We start from the raw sequence: 12,435 nt of genomic DNA on the forward strand, positions 1-12,435 counted from the left end.
TGGCTCAGAGGTTAAAAACAACTAAACTTTTATTCAACTTAATTGAACAAATGATGTTAAAGCGCACGAGTTGGATAGAAGGAGGACATCTCTCCAGCCTGACTGTGGCTGTGCGCTCTCACATCTGTGGAGTGGATGACTTGTTGCGCCCTCGCTCCACGAGCCACGTCCCAAGCAGCAGCAAGTTTGTGCGCTCCTGGAAAGTTTGCGGCGCCGCAGACTTCAGGGACTCGTCTCTGTCCGCCTGCCTGAGTCGGGCTGCGCTCAGGAATGCAGCGAGGAAGAAGGAGAGTAAGGAAGAGGAGCACTTTTTCTCATGTGGCCACATTTGCTCCAAACTCACTGCTCCGGCCGTTTTCACTAAGAGTATAATGTCTGTAGATGTATTTAGTTGAAAGTGTCTTTCAACTCAAACGCCAGCACCAGTCTCTGAGGATTACTGAGCAGAGCAGAGAGAGATCTTCACAGCGACTGCATCTGCACCATGGTCAGTAATCTATTACTCTACTGTGCGCTTCACTGGTGGAAAACCAGTTTGAGAACAACAGACAGTGATAAAGTCACTTTTTTAAGGTTGAATGGATTTGCACTAAAGTCAAACCGTGTGTGAATTTAGAAAGTGGTTTTCCAACTTGTGTGTGTTTGTGTCCGTGTGTGTGTGTCCGTGTGTGTGTGTGTGTGTGTGTGTGTGTGTGTGTGTGTGTGTGTGTGTGTGTGTGTGTGTTTTGTGTGCGTGTGTGTGTGTGTGTCACCTCACAGGGCTGCAACAAGGTGCTGTTGGCGGTGTTGGGGGCGGCTGTCGTCATCACGTTGATCACAATCCCATCAGTCTATTTCAGCAGTAAGTTAAAACTCAGGCCTCTCCTTTCTCTTCCATCTGTGTGTGTGTGTATGTGTGTGTGTGTGTGTGTGTGTGTGTGTGTGTGTGTGTGTGTGTGTGTGTGTGTGTGTGTGTGTGTGTGTGTGTCTATCATCTATAAAATTCTACTATTTTATTTGATGTTGTTTTATTATGTTGCGTATGTTTTTTTATTTGGGCTTTCCTCAATTGACAGACCAGGAAAACCATAATATGCTTGGTGTTTATTATCATTGTCAAATCGTGGCTGCTCGGAGTTGCAGTGCGAACAGCGCCACCGTGTGACGGAGTTTTTTTTTCTTTTTTCATTCCAGATTTCACTGGAAAACAATGTACCAGTCAAGTCTCTCACATTTCGATGGTTCAACATCAAATTAATGCAGCTTACCTGTAATTTCAGAGTCCGCTGGCATCAAAAGGCCGTACTCCTTCGAGGATTACTTCAATGACACCATAAGGTGGAGATCCTACGGTTTATATTGGATATCAGGTATCAACGCCAGTCATGTCTCAATATACAAGTAATACACATATTGTGAATCCTCATGCTGTGCACAAATCTCTCACATGCGTATTTGTTGTCCTTTCTAAATGTGCAGATAAAGAATATCTGCATAAGGCGAGCGATGGGAATATCTTTCTCCACAACGCAGAAACAAAGGAGGAGTCAATATATTTGAGCAATTCAACCTTTGTAATAACATGAATTTCTTTCTAAATAATAAACACTGTTTTATCAATGCGGAATTATCGTTTAACACAACTATTTTCACTATGATTTTCACTGTAGGACCAAGTGGATGCCACAAATTACATGCTGTCTGGTGATTATATATACGTCGCTTTTGAAAGCAATTTCACAGAGGTCAGAAACCTCTGGAGAACGTTCTCCAGTTTGCTTTATATTTCGTTTTGCAAAAGTTTAACTATTCTAGTTGTCCACTGTAAATATCAATTTAATCATAGGAAACTTTATTAAAGTCTGAAAAAGTCTTGTGTTTAATATCCTACAGAAATGGAGACATTCATTTACGGCCTCGTACACCATCTACGACAGGGAGCGTTCGTAAGTAGCCATGTTTTAATGGGCCAGTGTCAGTCTCACAAAGAAGAATTCAAGTAACTGTGATTTTATGTTTCTAAGATGATAATGTTTAATTCCTCCCTGACAATAAATCAACAGACACATCACAATGAAGTGAGTGATCATGACCTGCGATCATTTCCATGTGTCATTGCAGGACATTTGTTACGCCTGCGAATCTTCCCACTGTGGTGCAGTACTTTTCCTGGGCCCCAAAAGGAAGCCAATATGTAAGTTTAAATTATCAACTTTGCAGCTACGTCACTTTTGAAATACACTTTGCCAGTGGGTGAGGCTAAATGAGCTGATTGCGTCAGACAAAACTATTAAAGGATATTTGATGAAGTACATTTATACATTTGTGGATTTCATGTCATTTGTTTTTTCATTTGCTTATTGACAGTGCTCACTAATCAATAGAGACAGTATACTGTATTATATTTATGCCTTTATTAATTATAAAGGCAGTTTTTACAAGGAAACCTGAAATACAATAATTTATTTAATTTGTATGTATAATTACAACTATCTATGTTTTCTTGTGCATTTTACATACCATCCACATTAACTGTATAAGAACCCATGATTAAAGAACCACACTCGATAAAAACAAGAAAATAACCAATGCTTAAAATGAATTATATGAACCAAACTATACAATACTCAGATACAATACAAAGCTGAAAATGTGAGATAAAGTGAAATAATTACATTTAAAGTTGGGTTTGCTTTAAGCCATGTCTTAAGTTTGTATTTAAAGGTTTGGGATATTGTGGTTTCAGTCAGATTTGGAACAAGTTTTTAGATAAAATCCTCAAAAACTGTAAAATTTTTATTCTAAATTCCTGTTTTTCGCAGGTTTACGTCTCAGACTTCAACATTTTTTACAAATCTGGTGTCACTGCTGAAGCCATCCAAGTGACTCACAATGGCAAAAAGGATGAGATCCTCAATGGCATCCCTGACTGGGTGTATGAGGGTGAGTGACAGGAACTGTTTCAGAGGTGCCCATGTGGCATGTGTGCGTCAGACGATCATTGAGTTGTGTTCTGTCCTCAGAGGAAGTGTTTGCATCAAACGGGGCAATATGGTGGTCGTCAACCGGGAAGTTCTTTTCTTACCTGGAGTTAAATGATACAGATGTTCACAAAGTGGAGTACTCCTGGTATGGATCCGAGCAATATCCTCAAACCGTGGCTGTACCGTACCCCAAGGTGGGATAACATTCAACATAACAGTTAAAAGATCACAACTGATTTAAAGTTTAAAGCCCAAATTTGACTAACTTCTCTGTTCACGTTGTCCTTATCACAATCCATCCTCCACACAATGTGATTATTCATTACAAATGTGTAATATATTGTGTCTCTTGAAGGCTGGATCGCCCCTGACCAAGGTGAAGCTGTTTGTGGTTGACACCAGGAATCCAACCCTCCGCACACAGGTGCCGGCTCCTGCGTCCGTTTCTTCAGGGTCTGTAGATTCTCCAGTTTGCAGCATGACTTAAATCCCTCCACGTTTTCTCAAAGCATGAGTCAAATACAGCATCTTCACGGTCTGCCTTTATGTGAAAGCCCTGTCACTTTCTGTTGCCTTTTACTCAGTGATCACATTTTGTGCTCAGTGACCTGGGTTACAGACGAACGCTTCGCGGTGCAGTGGCTCACGAGGAAGCAGAATTACGTGGTCGTGCAGATCTATGACCTCGATGGAAGCATCTGGAGAGAAATGCAGGTATCTGTCACTCCTCTGATGATGTCAAGTATTAAATGCTCACGCAAGTAAATGCAGATTAACAGAATGTAATGTCTCAACATCTCTGCTCTCTATAGAAATTTGAGCAAACAAGCAAAACCGGCTGGGTCGGCCATGTGAGTTTCCACAAGGTTTTCACCATCTATTGATCCTCAGCATTTGATTTGATGGATAACCCTAAAATATGTATTCTTTTTTCTTTCCCAGTATATGCCTTTACCTCTTTTCTTTGCTGAGGATAAACTCAGTTTCTACAAATTGATGAGCGACACTCAGGGCTACAAGCACATTCATTTAGTAAAAGATGTAAGTCTTTTCAACAATGCAAAAAGTCACTTGTATTTTGTTGCGAGCGTTACGTCACGTTCACTGTGGGTTTTGTGTCCTTAAGGGCAAAGCGACACCGATCACCTCCGGGAAGTGGGAAGTCATCTACATCTCCAAATTAACCAGTGATGCCATGTGAGTGATGACACCATACATTTCTGAGAAAACTGCATAAATCTTAAAGCATATTTGCCAGCAAAACGCATTCAAAACCTCATTAAAACTCTTTTCCACAGATATTTTGTGAGCAATGAGTACCAAGGAATAGCCGTAAAGAGAAATCTTTACAAGTAAGCAAATCTTTTTATTTGTGCTACTGCTACCTTTGTCCTCATTATTGTAATCATGGCTTCGTGGAATCCTGGAAGACAGGTGGCATATTTGGGATGAATTAACGATAGTAGCGATATAATATTACATAATGACCGACATGTGCTGCTGCTTGTTTGTTCTTTAGACTTCTGATTGGAAGCAGCTCCTCTGCCCGTCAGTGCCTCAGCTGCGACCTGCACCAGGACAGGTGTCAGTACAACTCGGCTTACTTCAGCCTGGACGCCTCTTTCTACCGAATGGACTGCTACGGTCAGTTACTCCCACCACCTTCTCTTAAGCAATGATTCATCTATGGTTAACGTGCAGGAAGTCACCTGTGGTGTTCAGCATCGGTGAACCATAATCTGAGCTAAAATAATCATGTCTGAAGTCACACAAAAGACCTGATGTGTAATCAACTGTTTTCTATTTTTGTTCTTGCCAGGACCTGGATTGCCCCTCTACACACTCATGGACAACAGGGGCCAAGGTGCACGTATGTAAACATGCAACATTTTTCCAAGTGTCATGAATTCACCCCAGGGCAGTGGGTGATTTATTTTCTAGAATTGCATAATTTTACAGTAATTATAATCGTTTTGTGTTTATATTTTTATATAAAAATGATAATCTAGTGTAAAATATTTTTGAAAATGCACATCTGCATACAATACAATAAACTGTATTTTTTTGATGGATTTAGATTTCCCATTACAGAATTTGCATGTAGCTTGAGTATGGATCCAGTCTTGATAAAAGTAAAACGAGACAGTAAACAAATTAAGAATCAAAAGAAATGAAATAAAGAATGAAAAGTAAGGTCTCGTTCCAGTTAAATAGTTTTTCTGTCTCAAAGGCTGACATCACACGTGATGGCTACATGTGCACTTCTATAATTTCTAAAGTGATTAGTGGTTATTCCCTGTTTCTTTTTCTTTTTACAGAGATGTCCATCCTAGAAGACAACAAGGCCTTGGAAAATGTCCTGTCCGAATTCCACTTGCCCACGATGCAGTACGGCACACTGAAGGTTGCAGGATTTGGTGAGACAACACAAGCTCGAAGGTTTCCCCCCGAAATGTTTGAAGACATATATATATTTAGCTAAAATGTCTTAAAAGCCTATCTATAGGTACCAATGTACAAATATCTTTAATTCAAAACTTCACTGTTGGACACAAGACATTTCCCACTCTATCAAAATGGCTACTTTCAGCATATGTGCACAGGAGGCTTCAATTGTCCACATCACACTTGTGAAACACTGTGAAAACAGCTTTTAGGATTAAACTCACATTCATCATTCTGAACCATGGTGCTCAAACATCCACGTAAAGTCAAACATAAGTTTAAATGTATCAGATAATAATTAACATGCATTTTATCCCGTAGAAGGTTCCAAGTGAGGTTTAACTTTTTTTCCATCTAAAAGGACACATCTTTCCTTTGGAGACTTCAGGCATGTGATGTAATAGGTGGAATAGTGTTGAAGTAAAGACTTCAGGGAACAGAAGCATTGATAATTTTAGAAACTAAATTTAATTGGAAGACGTACTTAAGTTCTCTTATGACACCTTTGCAGTTTAAACATAAATGTCTCTCTTTTCTTTTTTTTGCTCGCCGACAGATCTGTGGTACCAAATGATGTTGCCGCCAAATTTCCAGAAATCGAAGAAATACCCTCTCCTCATTGATGTGTAAGGGAACAACCCCCCCCCCCCCCCCCCCCCCCCCCGCGCTAATCCTATGAAAAATTCAGTGAACATTCCCCTAATGTGCCGCCGCTGTCCCCATGCAGGTACGGCGGCCCGTGCAGTCAGACGGTGAGCTACCGGTTCAAGCTGAACTGGGGCACGTACCTCTCCAGTTCACACGGGATCATAATCGCCAGCTTCGATGGAAGGGGGAGCGGTTACCAGGGCGACGAAATTATGCACGCGATCTACAAGCGCCTCGGGACGTTCGAGGTGGAAGATCAGATAACTGCTGTGAGGTAAAAAAACAAAAAGACCTTCACATGCACGATTTATACAAAAGTAAAATAAAAGTCCAAATATGTTTTTCTATCGCTTTTGCCAAAGAATGCTTGATTTCTATGTTATAGGAAATTCATTGACATGGGTTTTATCGACAAAGACAGAATCGCCATATGGGGCTGGGTAAGTTCTCTGTATTTCTCATGTGCTTATCTTTGTATTTCATGTTTCTTTATGCATTCACTGATTATCCTCAATTGTGATCTTCAGTCATACGGTGGTTATGTTACCTCAATGGCCTTGGGAGCTGGAACTGGAGTCTTCAAGTGTGGAATCGCAGTGGCTCCAGTAGCCAAGTGGGATTATTATGGTGAGTTTACATGCTATATTGGATGGATGGATGGATGGATTCCTTCTTTATATAAATTAATATTGTGTCTGTAAACATCTCAGCGTGTATAGTTATGAGGAAATAGAATGTATTAATCCTAATTGTGTTTTCATTTACATTTAACCAGAAACAATGACCACATTTCTACAGTAGCCCAGACAGGACATACTAATCCCCGGCTCTTGAAAGGGACCTGAACATTCTTATGTCACCTCTCTTTAGCTTCAGCTATGATCACCAATGCTGGAACCTCCTCTAGTCTCACCATGGTTGCTATTTACTTTGTCGGCTGTGGTTCAGGAGGCAGAGAGGATTGTCCACTAACTGGTGGTGAATCGATGCTTGGCTCCTGTAGTCCCCGTTCCGAAGTGTCCTAATATTGTCCCGACAGCTGTATGAATGTCTGAAGTGTTTGAGTGGTCACACACACATACAGTTCATAAACTATTTGCAAATTGTGCAAAATAGGACGGTCACAATTCACTTTTTGTTTCCATCCGGGGAGGATTGGGCCGCGCTCACATCTCCAGATACACACAAAGTTAAAAGCAAGTATATCAGTGACCTTACGACATGGTCATAATAATAGAAAACAGTTTGGTTACTACATTACCCACAAACATATTTGCTTGAGGTTAGAATCCTTAGTCAGTGGAGTTCCTACTTAAGAAGCCAAATCTCTATCCAATTTCTCTGAAAACCTTTTTTCTTATTTAGAATAAATATTTTATTATTTCTATTCATTTCATTTGTGTTATCGGTTTTCTCCTGCAGATGCAGTGTACACTGAACGCTACATGGGCACACCTACAGACAATGCAGACGCTTACAAAGTAAATATCACACGACCTCAAGTGCATTAACCTTTTACTACAGCCCATTTCTGACTTGATACGTGTTATTAACTGTAGAAAATGTCTCTTTTAATTGAACAGAATTCCACAGTGACAGCCAGAGCAAAGAACTTCAAAAATGTGAACTATCTATTGATTCATGGCACAGCCGACGGTACGTTCAACCACGTCATTCAAATACTCTTTTCTCCTCAATGTACGTAACACAGAGGTGCCGGCTTGTTGTTCTGGGTTTGTCCCCTCATGGTTGAATGCACTTATTATAATTCGCTTTGGATAAAAGCATCAGCTAAATGAAATGCAATGTCATGTAATGTGAACAAATAGACTGTTTTTGCCCCTGATGGAAACTTGAGCTCTGATGTTGGGTCACTTACTGACGGCACCGTCTGTCCTATAGACAACGTCCACTTCCAGCAGGCAGCACAGATTGCCAAAGCCCTGGTGAACGAGCAGGTGGACTTTGAGACGATGGTAAATATTTGCTCGGGAAGTGGGACTAATATTGACCTTGATGGTGTTTTTTAATGCAGGTTTCAAATGGGGGGGGGGGGGGGGGGGGGACACACATGTATTACGTGTTTTGTCATGCACGGTCTCAAATATGAAGGCTATGGTTTAAATGTGTGTTATTTTAAGTGAAATGGACTAATCTGACTTTGGTGATCATTTCAGTGGTATACTGACAAGGACCACGCTCTCGGCGGACCGGCCTACCATCACATGTACAACGTCATGAGCCACTTCCTGCAGAAATGTCTCCTCAATCCCAAATAGATGTGAAGAGCGTGAAGGCTTTTTAAAATGAAGATTACCACAGTGTTTTTCGTTCACTGTTGTGTTGCTGTATCTCACTGATATTCGGAAGCGTCAGGTCGATCCACTTGTTGTCATTTTTTTATGTGCAATTAATATTTACTGCTTGTACAAATGAGAGTTTGTATTTTATGTGGAACCTTTTCAAGACAGTTAAATTTGAATAAATACAATTGCATGCATTTATAGTCAAAGACAATTTGTGAATAAGACGGCACAGTATCTAAATTGCTCTGCCCTGATTAAAATGTTTGGGTAGAGTGGGAACATTTGTCATGTAGTAATGAAAGTCAAATAAACATTGTTTGAATTGTTTCCTTGTTTCCTTGTTTTTCTCATTAGAGTTGAGTATTACTTAAAATAGATTGTCCCAAGCGTATGTTAAGAGTATTGTTTCCAGTTATAATATAGAGTTACACAATCTGTATAAAGAGTATAAAAGATGAATTCTTTCTTCGTATCAACAAACTGCAGGGACAGGGAGACAGGTCCACTTCATTATGCAGGGATTACAGCATTAATACCTGATGATGACATGACAGTAAAGCAGTGGCGGCTTATTTTACAGTCAATAAATGTACAAATAAAATCTTAACAATGTAGGTATCCTCTTTACGTCTTATGCAGCAAGTCCAGGATACAGAGAACACAATTATACATCAACTGTTTTTGGAATCCCACATTGTCCCTTCATATTTAGATACATGGGCACAAGCAAAATATGAAGGAATGGTCCACTTGCAATTAATTGATATTCAGAAAAGGTATATTAATATAAACTTAAAACTGTGTAATACATTTCTGTCTCAAAAATAATTATTGTTTAAAAAGAAATTGAGCACTACAAGTTTAATATTTTTTTTAATATGTTTTTTTATGTATTTCAGCTTCATTTGCTCTTATAATATGATTTGCCAATGGGAGAAAGCTTTCTGTTTCCCCAGAGGCAGCAGTTCAAACACATCTGGGTGCCGGTATTTATTTGTCAGGGCAGAGGTCATGTTTGATTGTGACACCTAAAGTAGCAGCTTTTATCACTCAGACGTTGTTTTTCAAGTCAAACCCATCCAGTGGACTGAGACGGAAGCTGACTAATGGGTTGAGATAAGTGAGGATGTGCTGAGGTCTGTGTGACGAGGGAGTCACCTGAGAGAGAGCTCCTCAGCTCGACTATATAAGATCCAGCAGATCAAGAGGGGACCATGAAACAGCTGCAGAAGCCAAGAGAGAAGACGGACAGCAGTCAACGCACTCTTCGATTCCCTCTGTCAGACGCTCAACGTGAAGGAGCACAGGTGAGACATGCACCGTATCTGGTCAGGAAAAAACTTCTACTCCACTGTGGTGAGGTGAAATAATCTCAACATGTTTTTTTTCTCTGTCTTTCTTTGTTCACGTTTCAGAAGCTCAAACGATGACAAGCGTCAACACTTTGTCCGGACTCCTGCTTCTCATCATCATCCAAAGCAGCTGGCAGGTGCCTGACCAGGACACAGATCGTAACTCCATGTAAGATCAACTCTCTGCTTTCCCTCTTTCTCCCTGGCTCAGCAGGGGACTCTCCAGCCTGACACGGGGTTCAGGTTTATCGAAGGTTTAGAATTTTCACAGCAAGTAACCGGAGTTGAACATAATTTATAGAAACTCTCATCAAAATTATTCATCTATTTTTTTTTTTTATGGGTTTCCCTCGGTCAAAAAAGAGTGAGATAAAGTGACTGCTCCAGATTTCGCAAACAGATGAAAAGTGATGTCTTGTAATTTCAGTAGAAATTTGAAATGAGAAAACCTGCAGCAAAAGTTCATTTTAATTTACAGATTATTAAAATTATGTCAGATTACACTTATTCATGTTTCTAACAAAAATGTTACAACAAATATCTAATGCCTGAGTTTATGTTCATGAATTGTGACTTTAATGTTTGAATGTTATTATTGAGTCAACTTTATTGATGCATGACAAAAAAATTGCCTCAGCTTTGCTTGTCCTCATTACATTTTTTTTAACCAATTTCAGGAATCTAGGACCACAGCATCAATGAGATCCATATTTACCGTTATGATCACTGAGTATGAAATGTGAGCATAGTGATTAGTGGATGAGGATGGTGAAGCTGCTGGAAGAACAGCTGTGGCGTGGGGGAGATTTTGGCAAATAAGAACTCCCTCGGGAGACCCTGCAAGAGAGAGGAAGAACAGAGGAGAGGGGGCAGGGAGGGTAGGGTATGAAAAATGAGAACAAATAGGTTTGCATGCAGCGCAGGTAGAACCACATGACAGGAAGAGGAGGGCTGGAAGTGAGAGTGCGTCCTGCTCGGCTCGGCTGTATCAATGTCTTCTTCTTGCAGGTTATTGCCCGAAAACTCCATGATGACGGAACCAATTGAGCTCCCGAAGAGACATTCAGAGGGAACATTTTCAAACGACTACAGTAAATACCTGGAGACAAGACGAGCACAAGACTTTGTCCAGTGGCTAAAGAACTCAAAAAGGAACGGGTGAGTTTGTCCTGTCAGGCTCGTGCACATATCTTTTTATATTAGACCATGATGCCACAGTTCTCAATTCAAAACATTTGAGATCTAATTCTGCGAAACCCGTGAATGTGCGAGCAAGGAGGCAAAGAATCTGCTTCATTGTGGTGCAGCAGATCCACAGTGGGGCTTTGACCAACATTATTTGCATTGCCTTCGCCTACGTGTGGCCGTGCCCTCATCCGAGCCACAAAGATTTATGCGCCTGAATTGGCATCAAGTTTACGTTTGCCTGACGTCAACGTCAAGCGATAGGATTTGAAAGCCTCGATACTGTTTGTCACTGCTGTGAAATTGAACATCAGATATATGTATTATCATCATTATTTATTATTAAACATCCTTAATTAATTAATTAAATAACAATTTTCAATAATTATGAGAAGGGTGCCCTTTTTGTCATTTGAGCACCTATCCCCCCAAATATGCAAGCACGGCCCTGTGACCTCTTATTGCTGAATCGCTTCATGTTGGGGCGTAACTTCAATTATTATGAATGTTTTGATATATTGAGGAATTGACTATAATTGTTTTGTCTTTTGATCTGCTGGGACGACTAAAAATGATTTACTCGTTTGTACCCAAGTTGTAATGAATGTATCTGTTTCTGCAGGAGTCTATTTAGACGCCATGCGGACGGCACCTACACCAGCGACGTGAGCTCCTACCTGCAGGACCAGGCAGCCAAGGAGTTTGTGTCCTGGCTGAAGACCGGCCGGGGCAGGAGAGAGTAGACTCCACCACGTCAGAGCGCCACCACCAGCTCCCCATTAATAATGCAAAGATTCCCACTGACTCTGTGCCATTCTATGTTTCACTGTCTGTACGAGCCTTGTCATGCTATTAAATTCCCATCATAAAATCTCTGTCGGCCTTCGGTGGTTGAAGGAAATGTTAAGATGCAGAAAAGTACGTTTGAAATGTGTGTCAATCCTAAATGCTGGTGATTCTCATCAAGCACTCACATCATGATTCTTCTTTTCACATTTTCTTCTTCCTTCTCATATAAACTTAAAAAGGATAAGACACAATTATTGATCTGGATTCTGCAAGTTCACTAATTACTTCTGTAGATAGTCTCGACACCTTTTCTAATAATTCAGAAAAGTCATATTTAGTTTTCAATAAAGAAATGTGTACAATCAATGAGTTCCCTCTTGGTTTGACAAGGATTGCTCTACATCTTACAGCACAGGATCCACCTGTTAATGTGCATCAGTAATTTCATAAAAACGAAATAAAACATGGTCAATTTAATCAATAATAGTTATAGTTATGATGATAATAGTGTTAATATTTGGCCAAGAAACAGAATTTGTTTTTTTTCTGCCATGCTCACTTAATCCTCCTGTTTAAATAAGCAGAACCAAACTCAGTCAACACGCCGTGCAGCCCCCAGGGGGAGCTGTGCGCTGGGATTACTACCATATAATAACATGATGTGTCACCTGTCAACTGTTCACTGGTTATTTCCCACTGATGCACTGACAGCACACCAAGGACACTGGTCATGCTAAATGAAAGGAA

General features: G+C 40.4%; 2 protein-coding genes across 3 annotated transcripts; both read left to right on the forward strand.

Annotated features, from left to right (window-relative positions):
• The first annotated feature begins 177 nt into the window (after positions 1 to 177).
• On the forward strand, positions 178 to 8,689 carry fap (fibroblast activation protein, alpha). Of its 2 annotated transcripts, XM_053439769.1 has the most exons (26): positions 178 to 487; positions 760 to 841; positions 1,260 to 1,349; positions 1,459 to 1,553; positions 1,650 to 1,724; positions 1,873 to 1,925; positions 2,101 to 2,173; positions 2,802 to 2,922; positions 3,003 to 3,157; positions 3,319 to 3,416; positions 3,548 to 3,677; positions 3,776 to 3,814; positions 3,906 to 4,004; positions 4,090 to 4,160; positions 4,262 to 4,315; positions 4,483 to 4,607; positions 4,783 to 4,833; positions 5,282 to 5,380; positions 5,965 to 6,034; positions 6,136 to 6,330; positions 6,442 to 6,496; positions 6,584 to 6,683; positions 7,479 to 7,537; positions 7,640 to 7,712; positions 7,959 to 8,032; positions 8,234 to 8,689. In XM_053439769.1, the coding sequence occupies exons 1-26, from the start codon at positions 485 to 487 to the stop codon at positions 8,333 to 8,335; spliced, it is 2,241 nt and encodes a 746-aa protein (XP_053295744.1). In that variant the 5' UTR covers positions 178 to 484; the 3' UTR covers positions 8,336 to 8,689. The 2 variants fall into 2 exon arrangements, with proteins under 2 accessions (XP_053295744.1, XP_053295745.1); XM_053439770.1 differs by lacking the exons at positions 178 to 487; positions 760 to 841 and having other exon boundaries at positions 1,306 to 1,349; positions 1,650 to 1,683.
• Positions 8,690 to 9,587: 898 nt separating this feature from the next.
• On the forward strand, positions 9,588 to 12,054 carry gcgb (glucagon b). Its single transcript, XM_053440439.1, has 4 exons — positions 9,588 to 9,669; positions 9,778 to 9,883; positions 10,723 to 10,872; positions 11,522 to 12,054. The coding sequence occupies exons 2-4, from the start codon at positions 9,789 to 9,791 to the stop codon at positions 11,640 to 11,642; spliced, it is 366 nt and encodes a 121-aa protein (XP_053296414.1). The 5' UTR covers positions 9,588 to 9,669; positions 9,778 to 9,788; the 3' UTR covers positions 11,643 to 12,054.
• The last annotated feature ends 381 nt before the right edge of the window (positions 12,055 to 12,435 follow it).

This window comes from Pleuronectes platessa, chromosome 14 (genome assembly GCF_947347685.1).
Source record: "Pleuronectes platessa chromosome 14, fPlePla1.1, whole genome shotgun sequence".
NCBI classification, from domain to species: Eukaryota; Metazoa; Chordata; class Actinopteri; order Pleuronectiformes; family Pleuronectidae; genus Pleuronectes; species Pleuronectes platessa.